We start from the raw sequence: 21,542 nt of genomic DNA on the forward strand, positions 1-21,542 counted from the left end.
AAGAACTGGCTGATACCCTTACATGTTTAACTCACAGCAGTGAATACTGTGACCAAGTCACATAGTAGAATGCTGTTCTATACATTTCAGTGCTCTGTATTGTCTACCAGTAGTTTTATAGTGGGAGTTTGTTTTCCCTTCTCATCACCCCTACTCTACAACTGAAGTTATAAAATGATTTTATTTCCATGCACAATTACACTTGCAGTTTCATAGCCTTGGAATTAGTGAAGTAGAAGATGCTACCCTAGTTAACAAAGTAAACCATTAATGTATTTTATTTCAGACCTTTTGCTCTCCAATTTTCCATTTCAGTAAGATACACATCATCCATCTATTCAAACAGCATTTAGACACAGCATTGCTTCAAGTGCAGCAAAGGTGAATTAGCAGCTTAGTAACTGCATCGTGTAAACAGTGAATTGTTTCACCATCTAGCCTTCACAGAGGTAAATTCTGCAGGTGGCTGCACAAGCAGCACGTGCTGCAATTCATACTGTAGCTATTGCTGTGTTAAGATTGGTCTTTCGTCAAGGCATAGACTAGCTTGAATTTACCAATTATTGCCATTTAAGTGCACCCCTGGACATGTGCTGCCTGCTTAGAATAGTTACGAAAGCAGGCTGTTCCTAGTCTTTTTTTTCTAGTTACTATATTAGTAATATACTATATTAGAAGTACTTTTTCCAAGCCCTTCCCAGGTAGGCTACTCTCTCTTGCAGCTCAGAACTGTTGCTAGTCAAAAGTCTGTGTTTTCCCCCACACCTACTCCCCTTTAAGAGCATTCTGGGAATCTGAAGCTCTACATATTAGAGAAAATATAAACTAAATTGCCTCACAAGTGAAATTGCATTGGCATGTTAAATCACTAGATTTTACCTACTGGACTATGTATATTCTAGGCATCTGTTACTGATACTTGACTGGAAAGTTTTAAAGGTATTTTTTGTTTCTTTATCATCCTGAAGTATACACCCATGTCAAATTGCAGTCTTTCAAAGAGATAGACACATTTCATAGTTTGAAGCTTGGAGATGTTGATTACACAGGGATCCAAAGTAGACTCTTAAAGTTCACAATATTCCTCTCTTCCCAACCACACCTTATACTTTGTTAGTATTATTCTGTGAAATAAAAATAGAAGAGAAACTTCCTAGTTGCATAGTAGCAACTACTTCTGCCAAGTTTTTCAAGGACAGGAAACTAAACGACGACATTTTTAAGAGAAAATAATTTTAGAACACATTCAGTTATAAAAGTATGTATTTTTGTGCACAATATATAATTTAACAATCAAAAGCAGAAACTGTAAGCCTTCATTCTTAATAGCATTCAGACATACAAAGATGTACAAGGGTTGATTTCATACCATAGATACGGAAATTAGGCATCTATTCTATAGACAACAGTAAGACAATCCAAGTAGCAGACTGTGTTGTTCACTAACATAAAGGCACCAACTCCCTCACGGATTTGGTTCTTGCAGATCAGAAAATAGTATCGATGCTCCGCTAATACTCAAGCTCAGAGTCTCAGAAATTATTTCCTTGTGTGGTATTCATTGCAATATTACAATTCTGATATACCCATCACAGTGTTCTGTCAGCCAATGTGTTAATTTGTTGTTAGAGCTCAGGTGAGTCAAGAATACGGACTTGTAGTGGCAAGGGAGAAAAACATTCCAATGTTTGGAATGTTCAAATGCTACAGAGCAGGTTTGCATTGTGTAAGCAGAATAAAGGTAATCACTTCAGTCTTCTGTTCCAGGAAGACAAATAATGTATACTTTGCTTTCACAACTAGCAGCAAATAATCCTTCAGTTAACATGAAGTTTGTAAGAAGGAAAAAAAAAAACCTCATCCAAAATTCCCTACACTTTCTTAGGTAGGTGGTTCTTTGAAGTTTACTACGCCACGTTCTTAAAAAGTACTTCTTTGCTACTTGGGTTTTAAGCATATAATCTTCATTTACTGATTGGGCAACTAGTAAGCTTTTGAAATTCATTGGCTTTCCAACAATTACTGGAAGCTAGACAGGAGCCAATCCACAGTACTGAAGTACCTAATGCCCTAAAAATGACTTCACCTTCTTCACATAAGGCAAACTGCCACTGGCCTATTTATTACATGCAGCTGTTTCATCCTTTGGTCAGCTGTTTGGGTTTTTCTGTTTTGTTTGGTTAGGTTTTTGTTGAGTTTTGTGTGTGTGTGGTTGCTGATTTTGGTTTTTTTCTTGAAATATCAAGTTGTGCTGGGAGTGAACTGAAAATACACCACTAATACTGACTGTATTTCTGCTATAAAGAAAACAAAATACTTAACACTGTCTAAACATTTCAATGGATTAGTGTCATCTCTAGCCCTGGGATTCAATATTAGTGGCTACAGGATACCTGTAGACTGTCCTCCCAAAAAAACACTCCATAATCCTATTAGTTTTAATTATTCCTCCAATCAATTTGGTTTGAAGATTTTTGCCATCCTACACTGAGTATCATGGGTTACTCCAAAGCATCACTTTCAACTGTAAAACAGGCATAGTATATAGCTAGGTGGAGTTAAAATTATATAAGCCACTTGCAATTTAATTACTATAAAGATTTAAAGAAAAATTCTGGAAATAAATCTAATTATATTACAGTAAAACCACAATGATTTTCTTCATAGGAAAGAGCTTCACCTCACCTGGTCAGAAACTCCTCTATTCTGCAATAGAACAAGAACTTTTAGTTGCAAGTAACTTAGACATGTAATATTTCCAATTGCCAGTCCCAATATCTGCAATAATAAACCAGTCAGGAATCTATTTAGAACTAGTTTATTTAGAACTAGCATACAGTTCATAAATGGCTACTTCTTCCTCCAGACCTGTGACAAAGAAGTTTTGATAGGTTTAAAAAGTATTCCCAAAGTCACTGCTGACAGCAAACTCTGCACCAGATTTCAGTCACTATTTTGTACTGGAGAAAGGCATAAACTGAACTCCAGTGAAAACTGGCCAAAAGAGAATAAGATATGGGATGCAAGAGATCTGCATGCTTTTCTACTCAGTTTCTTCCAGTTTAGATGCATCATTCAAACACTTAGAAGTTAACTTTCAGATGAGGGGTGTAAAAATTTCCATCAAATAAATATTTTAGGGAGATAGTTTTATTTTCTTCTACTCACGTGTGCACAGGGTTTAGATCAGGCATATATATACACGCACAACAAATATCAGAACAATGCAGCATGATTTCCTAGTCATGGCCTCCAAAGTGATGCCAATTTACAGTAAAGAAATGGAAACCTCTATATCCCTCCAGTTACCATTACCTTAAAGTTCATGTGGTTAGGAAGTGTTTTAAAGCCCTCAACCCACAAGCTGTAAGTAATGGGCCTCTTCAATTTTGTGATCCACAAACTCAACCCCAAACCAGTCATGTGGTTTGGATTGTAAAGCTATGGTTAGCATGCTAGAGATACAAGTTAGACAATGTTCACCAAGTCCCTATTTTAGTGAAGACACTCAACTTATGAGGTATTTCAAACAGTGCAAAGTGCCCTCTCCAACTTTCCACAACTGTGAATTCAGGTTACCCCTGCTTGTTCAACTTCAATAAAAGGACTGTATTTTCGGTGCAAGAAATTTAAAAAAAAAAAAAATAAAAAAAAGAAAAACTGGGAGGAGGAATAAAACATGCAAGAAGATTCTCAAAGCCCTAATACTTTTAGCCCTGAGCAGTAAAGAGGAAGTGAAGGCAGATGAGTAGAAGGAAGTTGGATGCTTTGAATCAAAGCCATGTTTACATGAAGCAATAAGAGAAAATTAATTACTATAGAAAGTTACTGCTTCATTTTTCCCAGCCCCTCTTATTAAAGAATAGAAGTTTCACAGATCCATGAATATGGTGGTTTGCAGCTGGAGAGACAATGTCATTGAACGATGACAGCAGGTTTTAATTCTCAATTAATTTCTTGGCTCTGATGTTGGCTTGCTCAATGCGGTCCCTGTTTGTATCAGCCTGAAAGAGAGAAATTCATACATCATTTGCAGACTCCATGCAAAACAGTTTAAAAATTCAAACTGACATGAACTTCTGAATTCCAAGGTATTATCACTGCAGTAGACAGAAGGGAAGCCAGTATATGCTGCCAATTTTGGCAGAAACAAAATCAGGAGAAATAGTTTTTACTCTTTAGCTGTAGACTTTCAAAACAGCAGCTTGCCTCAGCTGGTCAGGAACAATATTAACAAAATAAGGAGATGAAAATTCCCTCTCTCCAAGTCTTTGGACATCTTAAGGACCTCTACAGAGCAACAAAGTTGCTCTGAACTAGAAGTAATAGTTAAAAGTAGACCTGGCATAAAGTCAGAACTATTTTGCTTAGCACAAATCCCTGGTTTTCATTCACGCACCCTCCAGTGTCCTAGTGTCATAAGAATATGGTATTTGTACAAAAAAAGCTCTTTATTATTGTTTTACTACCATAAAGCATCAAAAATCAGCTCACAACATCTAGGTTGAAAAAGTGTCAAAATACAGTTTTATTGAAAGGTATGATAAGGAGCTTTGAAATAATTCCTCAGTTATCCAGCCTGCAGTGGAGAATGTCCTCATCATTAGAGGAACTCCTAAGAAGTTCTACCTGTGCCAAGTATTAGCTATTTCACAACTTCACACTGCAAATGGCTGGCAAAAGGACATCTGCAGTTCAAGTCCTTCCCTCCTTTTCTCTCCTTCCTGCCTTTCAGGTCAAGGGTAGAGGGAGGGGCAAGAATCTACTATACAAAAGTGAGACCAACAACACTTCAGAAACACATCCATCTAACTACTAGATCTGCTTCTAAGAAAAAGCCAATAACATAAGTTTCATTACAGGTTTATTCAGATTAGGAATCCTGCACACCACTGCAGACTACCAGAAGTCACCTAGTCAAGTTTTATTTCCAGATGAGTTAGAATTAAAAAAAGAAAAAAAAAAAAAAGCATCAACTCTATTCTGAAGTTAAGCTTAATATTGCTTTTTGTTTCTTTATATGATACTGTCCTTTGGAGATTTACACTGAGTATTTTGATTTAGTTTCCATACTGTTCACTAGATTAAAAAAGTTATCAACAGAAAAGGATTAATTTAATTATCCTGACACAGGTTGCTAGTCACAAAGCCAGGAATTGCACTTTCATTTTCACTGTGTTCTGTAAAGCAATTCTAACTTGTATACAATCATATTTTAAGAATTAGTAAGACTTGATCAGTAAGATTTTTTCAGACCACTACAGCAAAAAAGCATCAGGCCAAAACCAGGTGCTTTAATCTACTAGAAACACTATTGCTAAAACCAGTAATTCCTACTTGCAGTTCATTTGACCAGGCAATTTTTAGTCTGCTTTATAAGTTGTAAGAATTTCCCACCTAATTTTAAAGTCCAAGGAATATTCTAGCATACTTTAAAATGTTTTGACTTTTTTACCTGATAATCAGATCTACAATTTCAAGAACAGCATAAGACAGTTAAAGCATCCTCCATAGAATCATGTTGATTTGCCTTATCAATACAACAACCCCTTAATTACTAGACAAAATTGAAATGCTGACACAAGTACAACCAGCATTTTTGTCAAACTAGCTTCGTATATTTGAGAAAACATCATTTATCTTGCTTTTAACTCTACTACACATTTCGGTGAGATTTTTAACTTTGAGATTCTTAAACTTCCCATTTTGTCTTAATACTAAAATTGTACAGGAATTTGTATTCACTGCTGCTTTTTGAAGTCTTTAATATACACTAATCATTAAAGCTTTCATTTCTAAACCAGAGTGTTTGTAAGAGAACTTTTAATATAGGCATTTCTAAAATAGGCCTAAAATACTCATTGAGTTTCCCTTTGAAAGACACCCCTTTCTGCCAAACATTTATATATGCTTAATCTGTTTGGGGAATCTAATATTTAAGTAATATAAAGTAATAAAAAAAGAAATTTACTGTGACTAACTTCATGGGCAGATGAAGGCAGACCATGTCCCTGTGCACCTAAAAACCTCATTATTCCAAAGTCTTCTCAGCCCCAATATTAATTTGTCCCCAAGAATTAGGGCAATGAATTACCTGTTTTATTTTATATTTAATTATTCTAGTGACTTTTTAGAAATTCCAGAAGAACCTTCCTATTTTTAAAAATACCTATTCCCTACTGCATAAAAGATTTCCTGCAAGCAACAATCCCCCAGTTATACCTCCAGTAAATGTTTTTCCTTTTGATCCCATCAAGTTTATTTGTTTCCAGAGTAAGTAGTAACTTGTATATATGCTGTATATTTAGGTTTCCTGACACTCTGAAGCATTTGAATCTTCCACTACTTACCCAAACATCAAGGTATATTTCCCATTGAAATCACTGCAACCTAGAGGGTGGTATAACCTTAATGCATATTTACTGCAAACACAGATAGATAGGACAGTAGCACATTCCTCGTAACTTCTCAGTTACAACCTCTAAGCTGAAAGCAGAGAACACCTTTGACACTTACCTTCACGTTTATCCGGTCTATCTGTTTATTCTGGGCATCAATTTCATTGCCCATATCCAAAGCCATGTTTTTCAAATTCCCAAGAATGTTTCCCACTTGAGCAAGATTTTCATCCATTTCATCTTCTCTGGCATCATTTGTTATTCTGTTCAAGTAATTAAGGTAAAGTTTCAAGAATCAAGAACTTGCTTTACTCTAGATTTAGTCTAATAGGACTTTGTTACACAATGTATTCAAGGCAAGGTATGTTTTTCCCCTTTCAAAGCCCCCTGCATTCCAAGCAAGTATCTACCAAAAAAAGGTGCTAAGCTAGCCATTATTACAAAAATAGCCTTAAAAATTAAAATACTAGCTAACAGAGGAATTTTAAGGCATGAGTTTATCACAAATACACTTTACACTAAGAGAGTCTTTTCTTTTTTTTAAGAGTCCCCTCAATAACTGAGCACTAAGCTCTATAGTCCTCACATCCAGAAATAGACTGATAATATCACCACTATTAAAAAGAAAAAAAGTGTAAGATGAGCGCTACAATACCGACAGCATAGGTGTCTGCCATCTCCTTTCCAAGCTATAACAACTCCTTCAACTTACTATTTAACAACTTCACCTAAAATGCAACTGAAAGAAGCTGATAACTACTAAGAAATATGAACAAGCAAACCTTGTAATATATCCACCACTTGGTCCTCCAGAAGTCTGAGGCTGCTGCTGGTTTATACGTCTTGGTTGCATGGATATCACATGATCTGCTGAGTTCTCCGTTCCATCTCCCCAGGTTGCTCTATACGCCTTGCTGGCCTCAAAGTTCTTTGTCCTACTCCAGAAAGATAAGAAATCTGAATGACTACCTCAGAAATATGGCTTCCTGACCGAAATTCAGTATTAATCTAGGGTTTTCAGAAACATTTGTCTCATGCCTTAAAGAGATTTAGTTTTGTATGGATAAAGCCTCATCTATATAATACGATTTCTCATATCTTGATAGTACAAACACAACTAAGGACAGTGATTAATGTGATCTTAAGCTTTAACACAAGAATTAAAGTAATATACTTCACCAGGAGACAGAAGCTTATGACAGTAGCAGGAAGGCTTACATGTCACAAGATGAAGTTGCACTTACAACAGGCATTAGTATAATCAATCATGATTGATTACTTTTCAGGAAGAAATGGGGATGAGTGAAAAAACTTCCTCAAAACACAAACAGCTATACTATGCAAGAAAACCATAAATCACTATAGGTTTTTATAAAACACTTTCTGTTCCAAGTCGTTCTTTTTAATGTTTCTCAGGGTAATTTTGATTATAAAATAACAGTAATCATATTTAAATAGCTAATGCATTATGCAATTCAATTGTACTGACTCCATTAAATCAAAACAACTTACCATTTTACTTCTATCACATAATTCATAAGAAAAAAAAAATTAAAAGCACACTGGCACAAAGCAGTCTCAGGAATCACAGAGCCACAAAAGCAAGAAGGAAAGAAAATATAACACAAAAATAACTGATCTAAATTGGGGTCAGTTCTCATTTTGAGAAGAATATTCTCATGTTCACCTTGTTTTCTGGCATTTTCAGGTTTAAGCTAGACAATCCAGATTCCACTGCCACTTTTCTGCTTCTTTAAAAGCCTGTGAAGGGAATCTGTAGTGTCTTTCAGTACATCTAACTTTACAGTTACCTGTAATCAATTTCTATAGATACAGTGCCTTTCAGCAGCCCAGATGTTATACATTTGAAGTGTTGTGAAATTCACTGCAATGAAGAAATATTTCCCTAATTCTACTGGCATTTATGTATTTGAAATGGGAAATGGTGTTTCACAGGTCAGATCCTACAAAAAGTAATCTAGAATGAATACACAAAGGGGAAGAAATGGAATCACTTGTCGGTTCACAATTGAAGTGCTGACCTTGCAAAACCCTAAAGAAACCCAAACTAGTCAATTCTAGCTCTTTGTACATACACAAGCTTACAGATCTCTTTAGGTTTACAGCAACTAGATTGAGCATTATGTTTTAATCTCTTTCATAGTAAAGCCACAACAGCAGGAGAACTTTGCATGATTTGCTTCTGGATAAGTAAAGTCTTAGGTCTCAGAGGCAACTGTAAGGACTTTATTACCAAAAAACAAGCGGCCTGAAAATTAGTTTCACATCTGAAGGAGACAGCTAGAAATAGCATTGTTCGACCTAAACACAGTTAAGAACAAAATTTCTCACCACCTGTTTTTAAGAGCTGTTTTTCAAATTCAACTGAACATTTCATATGTTCACTTCTCTCATGTTTCATTTCTGTAAAACTAAAGCTATTTATACAACTTGCCATACCAGCAAGAGCTCAAGCAGTTGTTCACATTTCTATAACTACTACCCCTCTGTAGTAATGGGTATTTTCTATTCACATCAGTATTACAATACATCAGTCATAAGGAGACCTGCATGCAGACAGACATCATGCACATGCAAGCACAAAGACAACAGAAGCATCACTTCAGACAGCTGGTTAAATATGCATCTGCACTACTAAGACTGACCTTGTCCTAAAATCCACTTTCACCAGTTTAAGTGAATACAGCTTCTTATCCTAGTCTTCATTTTTAGAAAGCAAGCGTCAGTGTTAGAAGAGAATGGAGGAAAGAATGGAGAAGAAAGAATAGTAAAGACCAACAAACAGGCAACTTGTTATTAGTACACAGATTGTAAAACAGTACTGCCAGTATTGTGTTTTTAGAAAGCTTTTATACATAATCTAAGCCTAGGAGAAATTAGAAAAGCAATATTTAATTCAACAAGTGTTCCGATTTAGCTTTATGCTCATGAAAAAAATGAAAAGCTTTGGAGATAACTGGTTGACAAATAATTCCGGTATTGACAGAAAGATTGATGTACCAGTAGATATATTAAAGACACTCACTGTTTCTTCTTCTGCACTGCCCTCTACTTATCTGGTAGATTTTTTTTTCTGCACATTACAGTCCATTTGGTACATAACTCTTATTTCTTTTCTTGTTATCTGTGTACTTGGAGTGCCACAAGAGTTCACAAATTCTAAGCTTGCTCAGTGTCAATAAGCTGCTTAGCTTCAGTGAAATAAGACTATCAACTACAGAAAACAAAGACTGAGTGTGCCAAAATGCTCAAAGTCTACCAGCTTGTCCAACTAATATAAAGCAGGAAGCATACCTATCCAGAGGTCAGGCCAGAACTCTGTCTTTTCCAGGGCCTCAACCTCTAGGACTTTCAGTCTTAAAAGCCACATTCATATCTATCCTAAATGATCCTCAAAGTATTCTCCTGGATAACCAGACTCAGCCACTCCAAGGAATCTCTATCTAAACTTCTGCTGCCTCCCAGTTGAATAAGATTTTTTTGTTCATGCTAAAGAGCAAAAAAACGACAAATACACACACTATTCATTTCAGTTACCACACTCAATTTATTTCTCCATCTGGAAGAAATATGATCAACTCCAATTCACTCAAAACAATTTGACACGCTGCTTAAAGGTAAAGCTAGTACACCTTCAAAAAATAATTCTGATCATTGTTCAGGCTGTTTAGGTGTTTAAAAGTACAAATCAAGTGCCATACAAGATTACTCAATTGACTTGGATATGGTAGCCATAACAGTGATGTTATAAAGGTAGTGTGAAGCAGGTCTGCAAGAGTTTATATAGCCATTATTGAAAAGATTAAAGCTTTAACATCAATGTCTGTTCTGTTCTCCTATTCTCCTACTCTCACCCTCCCTAAAGCATGAATGTTTTCTAAATGCCTAGAGAACCAATATTACTTTCCTTCCCCAAAAAATAAGCTTTCTTGCTTTTAAGTTAGTACAAAAGCACTTTTGTGAAAAAAAGACTTTTGGAGTCAAATTTCTCAGAGGCAGGTACTTACATATTTATTTGCAGTCCTATTTGGTCTCATTTGCATGGACATTGATAGTATTCCACTAAATATCAGCTTTAAGGAGGTTAAGGCACAATTGGGGAGGTTGTTATACAGCAGCTATATTTACAGTGGAAGGGGCACAACATATGGTTAGATGCAAGTAAGCTTTAGCTACTCTTATACAGTTTTATAAGGGTGCAGCTCTACAAACCAAAAGAATCAACTTTGTTAGCATTTTTTAATTAGCTCTTTTATTAGTGAACATCTCCCAGTACAGCAGCTACTGGGAATATTCTACAACTTCAGACCCAAGTACCAATATAACTGACCTGTTACAAGGACAGACACAGAGCCCACAACATTTGTTGAGCTCTGTCAGTGTCTTTTCAGCTTCTCTCATGTCCTTATTTATCTGGTCCATGCCTTCTTCTATGCGATTTAGTTGTTCTAGGAAAGAAACAAGTAACCTGAATAAACATGGATTGGGGGAAGATGAGGGTGGGGAATATTAACATTTCTTTGAAGCAGGAACTTAACAAGTTTCAGTTCTATCTTTATACCAAGACTAAAGCCTATTTTCTTTCCTGCCTTCTAGGATTTTTTTTTAAGATAAATATTAAGTGATAAGTTTTGTTTACTACATGAAAAATATATTCCTTATCCTTAGACCAGCACTTATTTTGCTGCTTTTAAAATAAATGCACACAGTTACATTCATGGGATGGTGGAAAGAAGTAGCTTCTGTATTACATTGTAACTAACATCTCTGAACTACTTTAAAACCTCTTTTAAATACTACAAACACTTGTGAAAAACCAACTAGCAAATCTCATTTTCACATAAGTAGTCTTTAAGAAACCTTTAGTTTCAGCAACAGCTCTTGAATGATGATTTTTTTCTTACAGTCATAATAATGACTTTTAGTGTTAGAGAGGAAGAAGGAACAACTTACCTCCTTGTTCATCTAGCATGGTAATAGTTTTGATGCCAACATCCTGGGACTGCAGAAAGAAATTTAGTTGAAGATATAAAACCAGATTTCAACACAGCAGTGCAAAATCTGAAGGTCTTCATAGTAAATTGGATAATCCAGCCAAGTTTATAATAAAACACTGTGCTAGAAATAATTTCTGTAGTAAAGCTATTTAAAGTTTCAAATTAGATCCTATGTTAGTGAAACAGGCTGATAAGCATCTCACCTATCTCAGTTAGTGGTGCTTTTGTGAGGGTTTGGCTTTGTTTTTTTACATTACAAGATGATAAAATTTATTGAAATAATCATATTGAACTATGACAACATCGAGCTAAAAAGGTAGACCTAGCTATGCCTCATTTTGAGAAGCAGCATTGAGTTTGTTCTTTATACCTACACCCTTCAATAGGGCTGACAAGGCCTTGAGTCTTGGAAGCCAGAAGAGAAGAAAGCAAAACAAAGCCTGCATAACCATTCTTGAGAATTCAGCACAAGAGATCATGAAGAGAATGATCACTAGTTTTAGAACATGAAGCAAAAGAAATCCACACTGAGGAATATACTACAATACAGCTCTTTGCTGGCTCAAAGTCTTGAATCTAGCATGCAAGTTGCACCCGTGCTTTACTTTAAACTGGTAGCACAGAATGAATCACCAAACTATGATATCAAGAGAAATTTTTGTTGGTTCATTACATGTACTTCACATTTGTGTTAGAGAGTTATTCATCAGGTTATGCTGATTCCAATGCCTCACTGGTAACAGCAGCATCTTCAGCAAGCCAAAACAGCACAGGGGAATAGATTCCTCATACAACTTCACTCAGATAAACCCAAAATACAGATTTGGTTCAAGTCATGTACAAGGGCGTTGAGAGTTTCATCAGTGTTATCTTTAAAGTTAAAACTGATGAACAGATTGTAAGGTGTATGTAGAATTACTTCTGTTTAGAACCAAAAGCAGCCCTGCTCTCTATTACTCCACCCAATAAAGCCCTACTGTCCTCAAAGTGAGACATTTTCACACTGTTCACAGGTAAAGTGAGCTAAAAGACAAATGAAAGAAGCAAGCGACAAAGTCATAACTGACCATCATAGACTTTTTATAACTGATCTGTAGCATTTGGAGATTAAGTAATTTTGTTTAAGAGGAAAACAGGTAAAAAGGATATCAACCCTTCTGACATAATGTGAAATTCATGAAGTTTAAGTCATTCCAACTCTACTACTGAATTAAAGCAGCAACTTCTACTGACGTGTGTCTTGAGAAAGACAAAAAGCTGATTAATCTAACTGTGACAGTTAACATGTTGCTTCTTATACTTAAATCCAGAGGGAATTCTAAAGCTTTTCCTTACCTCAATGGCCAAACCAAGAATCCTCCTTGTGCTTTCCAAAGACTACAAAGAGAATTTTAAAATGAGTGCATTAATGTTCTGTGTATATTTTTATCTATCTATATATCAATCTCAGTGTATGAAAGTCTTCTTTATCAGTTCATTGTAGCAAGGCAATGAGTATACAAAGGTTCATCAACCTGTTTATATCTAATACACGCTACAATACAGCCATATTGGCAGCACATTACTTTTTTTCCTTGGTTTTTAGTCCTTGCTAGTACTTTGCTTATCCCATTGAAAAGTCATTATAAAAGGAGATATATTCAAATCGATTTTAGTTAAATAAGAAAGTCATGAAGTATCAATATGACTAACAATCCTGTAGGTACTCAACCTGCATTGTGTCTCTGTAGTCAGGAGTGGGTGGGTGATCAGTGCTCAGTCAGGCAGGTGACTTTACAGTTCAGAAGTTTAAATTCATTCTTATTTTTAGGAGTAGTCTTCACTCCAGTATTAGCCAAGTAAAGTGAAAATTTAAAACATTCAGCTATACCCTTGCAGAATCAGTACCCTGGTCTGCCTATTTTTAAAAGGATATTCTAATTTCATCAGGTAAGTATTGTAATCCTAGATATCTTCCTACAATATTTACCTCATCAGTGACCTGGTTGGCCCTCAGCTGAATTTCTTCTGGTGATAGTTCTTCCATGATGAGGTAATATTACTTGTAAGTAATCACGCTAAAGAGAATCTTCCCCCTGTAACAAGAGATACCAGTTAAGCATCATATTTATCCTTTCATCAGTATTTAGAGTTGAAACTAGAAGGTAGTTCAAAGAATGAAAGCCTACACACTTCATTCTGCTTAGTACAACACCTAGTTAGGACTAGAAGACACTAAAATAATTATTCAGCTGATATGACCTAACTTAGGAGCTAGGAGAAATACAGGAACAACTGGTATATCCAATAATTTCCTTTCCAAGACTTGGGTTCCAAAACAGTTTTTGAAAACTCTATTGTTATTTTAAGGTAAAAAAAAATAAATAAGGAAATTAGGTCTTAAAATAACAAGTTTTCCCATGTTGGAAAAGCACATGGGTTTGCCCAGTAATCCAGAAACAAATTCATTAAGATCTTTAAGTTACTAGCATAAGTTTTAAGTGTTCTTTCCATTCCCATTGAGGGATTTCAAGAGTCATAAGAAGGGGAAACATTTTGATAGATAAAACACCACCTAAAATGATTCCAGTCACACTCCAGAAGTAGTTGTTATGGTATGGTGAATCCCTCAAATCACATGAAGAGCTACTTCATGTACTGTTAGCTATCAAACCATTCCCACTCAACTTTGTCCTATTTATGTTAGTTGACAGAGGAACTACCAATCCATTTTTGACACAAATAAGATAACAGTAACACACTAAACCAGAAAGTGTCTGAAGTTGTATCTGACATTAGATAATTGCTTGAAAACACAAGTATTTGCCACCAAATCACAGAAGTTCAGAAGTAAGGGTAACATTGGAAGGAAACACAGTGGGTCATCTTGTCCAGTCTCCCTGCTCAAGCAGGGTCATCCTAAAAACACACTGCACAGGATTGCATTCAGAGGGTTCTGAATATCTGCAGTGAGGGAGACTCTACAACCTCTCTGGGCAGTCTGTTCCAGCGCACAGTCACCCACACAGTAAAGAAGTTCTTCCTCATATTCAGATGGAATTTCCTGTGCATCAGTCTCTGCCCATTGCCTCTCATCCTATTGTTTGGCACTACCGAGAGAAGAGCCTGGATCCTTCCTCTTTACACCTGCATTTCAGACACTTACAAACATTGATGAGGTCCCCTCTCAGTCATCTCTTCTCAAGGCTGAACACGCCCAGCTCCCTCAGCCTCTCCTTGTATGAGAGATGCTCCAGCCCCTCAATTTGTTGCCCCCCACCAGACTTGCTCCAGGAGCTCCATATCTCTCTTGTTCTGAGGAACCCAGAACTGGACACAGGACTCCAGATGTGACCTCATCAGGGCTGAATAGAGTGGCAAAATCACCTCCCTCGATCTGTTGGCAATGCTCTTCTAATGCATCCCAGGATACCATTGGCCTTCTTGGCCACAAGGACACACTGCTGGCTCATGGACAGCTTGTTGTCCACCAGGACCCCCAGGTCCTTCTCTGTAGAGCTGCTTTCCAGAAGGTCAGATCCCAGCCTGCACTGGTGCAGAGGGTTATTCTTCCCTGGGCACAGGACCCTGCATTTGCCTTTGTTGAATTTCAGACAGTTCATCTCTGCCCAGGTCCTTCTGAAGGGCTACACAGCATTCTGAAGCCTCAGTCACTCCACCCAGCTTTGTGTCATCAGCAAACCAGTTCTAACAGCTGACAGACAAGCTTTGTGTTCCCCTAGCTTGCTCACATCTTCCTGAATAGTTCCACTGCCAGTCAGCAAGAAGTTCTATGGAAACCCACAGCACTCCTCCACTTTCCCCTTAAATCAATGGTATTTGGTCTTGAAACTGTTTATAAATTGATCTAACGCTGAAGAAATACGGCTGCAAGATGTAGAGGAAAAAACCCTTCCACATAGCAGACAGAGAAAATCCAGGATTCCTCAAAGCTGAGGTAAGCATGTGTTTATCTTCTGATGCTCATATTTGGACACATAGTGTTTTGACTCTTGTGAAACGAAACCATACTCTAAAACAATATTTCACATAACTGCAAAGACAAATGACCTATGTGCGAGGAAGCTAAGTAAAACCACTCAGAACACTTGGTTAAGAGATAAATGTTCTGACAATCTTTTATCGTGGATAATAGGGTACAGCTATTTTCTAGTCTTTTCTGATAATTTCTTAAGGTCTTATGACACTGAGAACAATGAGAGAACTCTTCTTTCTCTATACTTCCCAGCAACCTTACTTGCCTTCACTTTTCAGCCATTGTCTTTAGAGCTATGCAAAACAAGATGGCATTTTCTTCTTAAAACAGGCTCAAGAAAGCATTTCTTTGAATTTGTTTGATTATAATTTCTGTTTAAAACTGAACATCCAAACCCAATGTGTTAGATTCCAAAAAGCCAGTTTTATTCCCATTAGTTTGCAGCACTGCTTTTGTAAGCCCACACATAACCTGCACAGTAGCTCTGCAGAGGGCAATTAGTGCCATAAAGCAGAATAGAAAAAGACATTCTCTAGGCAGTAAAAAGACTTTTCACCATACAGCAGTTTAAAACAGTCAAAAAAGCACACAACAGTAATTTAAAAGAAACCAAACATTTCCAAAAAAGCCTGTTTCCAGAGATGTAAATACACACTTGATATTTGCATGCCTAATTGGAACAGCTGAACATAGTATGTGCCTTTACTGCAAGATATCTCTAAAGAAGTTACAACACCCAAGATGACATCATTTGTATTGAAATAACTCAGCTATTCCAACAGAACACAGTATACATACATAAAGGATACTCATTCCCCCATCTTTCTGCTGAGGAATCGAAGCACCCATTGAGGTATCCAGCTCTTAAGTTAATGGTATATGACAAAATGGTTCTGTATCCAAGGCATTAAGATTACTCAATAAAGACAAAATATACAGACAAAAAAACTTGATATGGCTAAAGTGTACCTAACATGTATTTTTATTATGATAATTGCCAAGGCAAGCATTTATTTTAATATCCATGTTCAATGCCTAATTGTTTTCCTTTCCCTCTCCTTCCATTTTAAAAATCCTAACCACAAAGTAACCAACGTGAAAAAAGAGGACAGCCCCAAATGAGACTTCATAACTATAATGGAACAACAGTCCGCTATTTTAGTTTATTTTCTCTCTAGACTGGCAAATTTTAAACAAGTAACTAATGTGCCTAAATACAAAGTAAAACTCCTTTGAAGAAGGATGTGATGTCAGCTGTATTTACTTTTCATTATCAAAAAGTATTCTGCAGTATTTACTCAGTTACCAACCTGCAAGGATTAAAGTTAAACCCATTTCAGTACAAGTCTCCCTCTGCCCCTTACATAGGAAGGCCTGGCACCTACAGACTATGCAAAACTAAACTTGCCACAAAAATACATCTTCATGAAGTAATGGGCCTCATGAAACTTTTCTACCAGGAAATTTAAGACTACAACACATTCATATAAAAAAAGGAAGATTCATTGTGAAACAAGAGCAACAAGGAAAAAATGCATGACCTGCAAATCATAATAATCTAATTTTATTTTGGAGATTGTGAGGGCAGAAAAAGTTCCTTGAAATCCCAATTCCAACCACAATGTTATCTCATCATAACTCCTGTTAGGCTAAGCCACCCCATAAGCTCACCACTATAATGCATTTTAAAGTTATGGTATTACTGTCCAAGCCAGTTAAGGATGGTTTCGGCTGAAGTTACTTCTATCTCTTGGACAAGAGGAACAGTGAGGTAAAAGAGAATAGATTTATGTCTGCACATACATTTTTTCCACTTACTCTGCATTTAGTCATGCCTCTAAAAACTGTGAAAAACTTTCAATTCATCCTCCTATGTTAAGTTCTTAGGCTGGAGATGACCGAGGAAAAGAAAGCAAGGGTGATTTTGCAGAACTGTTTAAAACCTCAAGATATTTCCTGCAAAAGAATAAAGGACACTACAAGCACTTTTGAGCTGATTTTGGTATGGTGCCAGATCCATTTAAAGCATCTCTGGTTTAGAGATCTTAATTTGGTTTATCAACACACCCATATAGCAGCTGAAGCATTTTAGTAGGTTCTTTGTCTAATTTGAAAAAAACTGGAGAATGACACAGAGTGATGTGAGCTATGGTTATATCTGTATTAGCAGTAGGGTGGTCTTGGGAGAAGACAGGGTAAATTTTTGCTTGGGAAAAGCACTGCTCACATGGCCACGTTTCAGGTGGATCAGTCACAAGTGTTGAATCAGAGTTCTGTCCCAACCCCAACTATTGAACTGAGAGCTAACATCTGCCAAGCCATAACTTTCGTAGTGCAATAGCAGCAAATTCAGTGTTAGCAATACACACAGTGACCTGTCTGCATGTACACATCTTCAACTCTAAATATCTGCTAGTGATCAGAAAGCTAAGGCAGTATCACTTCATCCAACAGCAGCTCACTGGCTGGGTTTCCTGAAAATAAGCAAATTAAAACCTCTGGAAGGGAAAAAAGCATTTGAATTGACAGACTCTCAAGATCCAAGTACTGTTTTATGCAGCCAGCAACAACATAATTCATCTTGGCCACTCACCTTCCCAGATCACACAGTAAAAATTAACACGAAATTTTTTTTGTTGTCCCTCTCACTGGTCTAAGATACTCCTCTCTACCACTAAGGGTTTTCATTTTCATTCAGAATTACTTGCAAACCGGAAGCCAGCTTTCTATGCCAACACACTCAGTTCCCAATGTAAACGAGTTCCAAAAGCCAGCACAACAGTGAGGCTGCACAGTGTTTTCAAGGGTTTTTCAACACCAATAATCTTCTTAGGCTTATGATACACTTCCAAGGTATTATAAGCTATAGTAGGCAATTTACATGCTGCTTGAACATGTTTTTCTTCAGCACTAGTTGAGAAGAAATTCTCAACTCATTACCTCTAGGAAAAAAGACAACTTACTTCCTTTCTTTATGATAGTCATGACGCATTCAGGCTGTGCTATCCAAAGCACTTGAAACCCTTACTGGTCTTTATGAATTTAAATTAACTGCAGGGCACTACAAGACCTAATAAAGTGCTTGTTCAACTCCAGTTACACAGTCCATGTCTGCAAAAGACTATAGACAGGAGCAGGCTGTCAAGAGTGACAAGTCGACTTGCATCAGACCAATAAATTGTTTTGATTGCTTGCACTTTCACAAAACCACCTTGAGTGATAAGACTTTTGTCCTGCATCTCTGGCTGGAGATCTGCAACAAGCAGCAGTTTTGTGCCTCTGACAGGCAGAATACCTTTCAGAAATTTGTCATATATCCACATTTGCTACATACCATAAATTGATCCCTTACTCACCGTCTGAGGGTCCTCTATTCGAACCCAGCCCCTTTGCTATGAAGATACGCTTCTAATCAATATCGCAAAATTTTCTTCCTTCTTTACCAATAACTCTAAACTAAAAGCTAAACACAAATGTTTACCAATTGTTGTGCATTTCAGTTTTTTTTCTGCTGAAGATGTTTTGGTAACATCGATAACACACAGTAGACTGTGCTTTGGTTCCATAAAGGGAGAATAAGTAAGGCATCCACAGTTTTCTTGTGAGTAGGAAGTAAAGTGAGAGAAGAAGAAATCAACATAATACTTTTTGCCATGGAAGACAATGGCTGAGAGAACTGAAAGTTGGTATAAGATTATCTCTTTAATATCAAAACCATAAGGCTTATTAAGGTTACTCATTTTTATAAATTCATGATATCAAAGAATCCTACCCTTTCTACTTCCAAATAACAGTATTTGACTATCTCTTCACTTCAGAAGAAAGAGAAAGTAATACTTGTACCCTTTTAACATAAGCCACTAGTAAGAATACTAAAATCCCTACAATTCCCAATTCACTAATTCTTTCATGGGATGTTTCATATACATACCAGGGAAAAAAAGAATAGCTACTTTCCAGTACATCTAAAAGTAAGATTGAGAAACGCAGCCTATGCCATTTTATCACAAAAGGAGGAGCTGGGTGATGACACAACCCTACTGTTGCAGCAATTGACTGAAAGACATAATCCCATGAGTTGTATTTTTAGCCATCAGTGAATTGGTACAGACTCAGGTGATTGTGGATGCTCTCAGTTCTTTCACTTATAAAGCAAACTCTTGGCTTCACCAGAAGACAGAAAAATTAATGAAACAATATTCTTAGAAACATGAATGTTAATTATGAAATGTATGTACATGCTTGCAAAGATCAAAATTTAAACAGTTTACAAGCTAGGTACCTTTGTGTTTAGGGTTGGAGGCTTTTGTTCTTTCAAATTCATCATCGCTAATGTAGTTATTGTTTTCTTAAAAACCCTTCCTTAACACAAGCAATTATCCTATTTGTTAGAAATTCAGCCCAGATAATGCAGGGTAGCACAAGGTATCAGCACCAGAATGTACTCTTCCACATGATTATGCCTACAAGATAAATGAATAAAGCATCTGTGACCCTGGGGGGAGAGGCCAGGGCCCAAGAACAGGACACGACTCTGCATGCTTCCTGCTTTCTTATCGGCTTCCTGAACACACTGCACAGAGGCGATAGCACAAAGAACGGGCGTGAGCAATGCCACCTCCTCTGTGCAGTGTATTCAGTTCTGTACTCATCTCAACAATTCATTTTTGTCCCTGCAAAGGCCTCGTGAAACCTCCTTCAAATTAGTTACTGGTCAACAGAATTTTATAGTCAAACTTTGATTCACATACAGACAATAACAGATTCCATTTCTTCTAATGACACAAACTGTGCTGTATAATAACCCAGTTCAAAAACTGCAGAGCTGAGGTCAGGCATTTGTTATTAGAATGTCAGTAAGCAATTAACTGCTCAATTCCATCAGTCAATCAATACCACAGGATGCTTTCCCTTTGTCCCTATACACGTCCCTACACAGCTGTTCTCTCTACAGAACAGGATCAGGTTTGTTTATGAAGGGGAAGTAAAACAACATCCTTAACACTGTAAAACACTGAGCATATACTGCCCTTTTTGAGGGAGCAAAAAAGAGGAAGGTAAATAGCTACAGAAGTTGCATAAAGAAATTTCCAAAGTTTCTTAAGCTCGTTTACTTCGGTTGTCAAATCACGTGTATTGATTTGATAACCTTCTTGTGCGAAACAGAAAGTGAAAAGAGGGGGAAAAAAGTGAAAAATAAAGCTGACTCTTATTAGCTTCCCAGAAGAGCCAAGGCCATCGAGACGTACAGCTGAGGGAAGCACCAAAACACAGCTTACGTTCGATGCTTTTTGATTACCACTACAACATGTTACGGCTGAATTCAAAGGCAGCCGGGTACAATGTAGGTTTAAGAAGACGCAGCAATGGGTGGGTTTTCTCCTGTATTCTATCAACAGCTCAATTCACGGGCTCTCGCCAAGCAAATAAAATCCACCGGCAGGGGGGAGCCCGCAAGGCCTCCCCACACACGAGGGGACGGGCGCAGTCCAAGGCTGAGGCGGGGGCTTGGAGGGCCCGGGCCCGCCCCCGGCCTCGCCGCGTCCCCACCGCCCCCTTACACTGTGCAGGCAAGACCGGCCGGCAACCGCGGCCGGGCCAAGGCCGCCTCGGCCCACAGAGGCTCCCGCCCGCCCCGCTCAGGACGCTACGCGGCAGGAAACCGGCCAAGGACCGAATCCACCCGGTTACCGCCTTGCCCGGGGCGCTACGAGCTAGCAAAGCCCGCCCCGCCGCACACCTACCGGCACCGGCGCCGCCGCCGCCGCCGCTCCCTCCCGCCGAGCCGGGCTGGGCCGTGCTCAGCCGCCCCTTTAAGGTCCCATGTCCCGCCCGCCCCCGCTGCCGAGCGCCCGCCCGCGCGCGCCGCCGCCGCCCCCGGAAGCGAGGGCGGGCACCGCCCATCCGCCACTCCCAACATGGCGGCGGGAACCAGCCGCCCCCGCGGGAGGCCTCGGTACACCTCTCATGGCGCCGCGCGGGGTTGGGGCACATGAGCGCCGCCCCGGGCCGTGCGGGATGTACCATGCGGGGTGTGCGCGGTGTCCATGCAGAGTGTGTGCAGCGTGCGCCGTCCGTGCGGTGCCCCGCGGTCCGGCCGCGCGGAGCGGAGCCGCGTTAGCAAATAGCGCGGTGCAGAAATAGCTCTGT

At 38.2% G+C, this 21,542-nt stretch overlaps 1 protein-coding gene across 2 annotated transcripts; it reads right to left on the reverse strand.

The window, feature by feature from the left end:
* Positions 1-1,245: 1,245 nt before the first annotated feature.
* SNAP23 (synaptosome associated protein 23) lies at positions 1,246-21,252 on the reverse strand. 2 transcript variants are annotated; one of them, XM_027641831.1, is made up of 8 exons: positions 21,137-21,252; positions 13,386-13,491; positions 12,752-12,793; positions 11,373-11,421; positions 10,750-10,867; positions 7,181-7,333; positions 6,517-6,661; positions 1,246-4,004 (listed from the first exon to the last, which is right to left on the reverse strand). In XM_027641831.1, exons 2-8 carry the CDS (start codon positions 13,440-13,442, stop codon positions 3,939-3,941), a joined length of 630 nt encoding a protein of 209 aa, XP_027497632.1. In that variant the 5' UTR covers positions 13,443-13,491; positions 21,137-21,252; the 3' UTR covers positions 1,246-3,938. The 2 variants fall into 2 exon arrangements, with proteins under 2 accessions (XP_027497632.1, XP_027497633.1); XM_027641832.1 differs by having other exon boundaries at positions 21,143-21,230.
* Positions 21,253-21,542: the final 290 nt, after the last annotated feature.

The sequence above is a fragment of the Corapipo altera genome, unplaced genomic scaffold, assembly GCF_003945725.1.
Source record: "Corapipo altera isolate COAL_440 unplaced genomic scaffold, ASM394572v1 23b, whole genome shotgun sequence".
NCBI classification, from domain to species: Eukaryota; Metazoa; Chordata; class Aves; order Passeriformes; family Pipridae; genus Corapipo; species Corapipo altera.

Excerpts from the sequence above, each read along its gene's own strand:
- SNAP23 (XM_027641831.1), bottom strand. The coding sequence starts at position 13,442 with ATGGAAGAACTATCACCAGAAGAAATTCAGCTGAGGGCCAACCAGGTC. Across the intron at positions 6,662-7,180 it reads AGTGGTGGATATATTACAAG|AATAACAAATGATGCCAGAG; the intron begins GTTTGCTTGTTC and ends TTACTTGAACAG. Across the intron at positions 4,005-6,516 it reads TAGACCGGATAAACGTGAAG|GCTGATACAAACAGGGACCG; the intron begins GTAAGTGTCAAA and ends TCTCTCTTTCAG.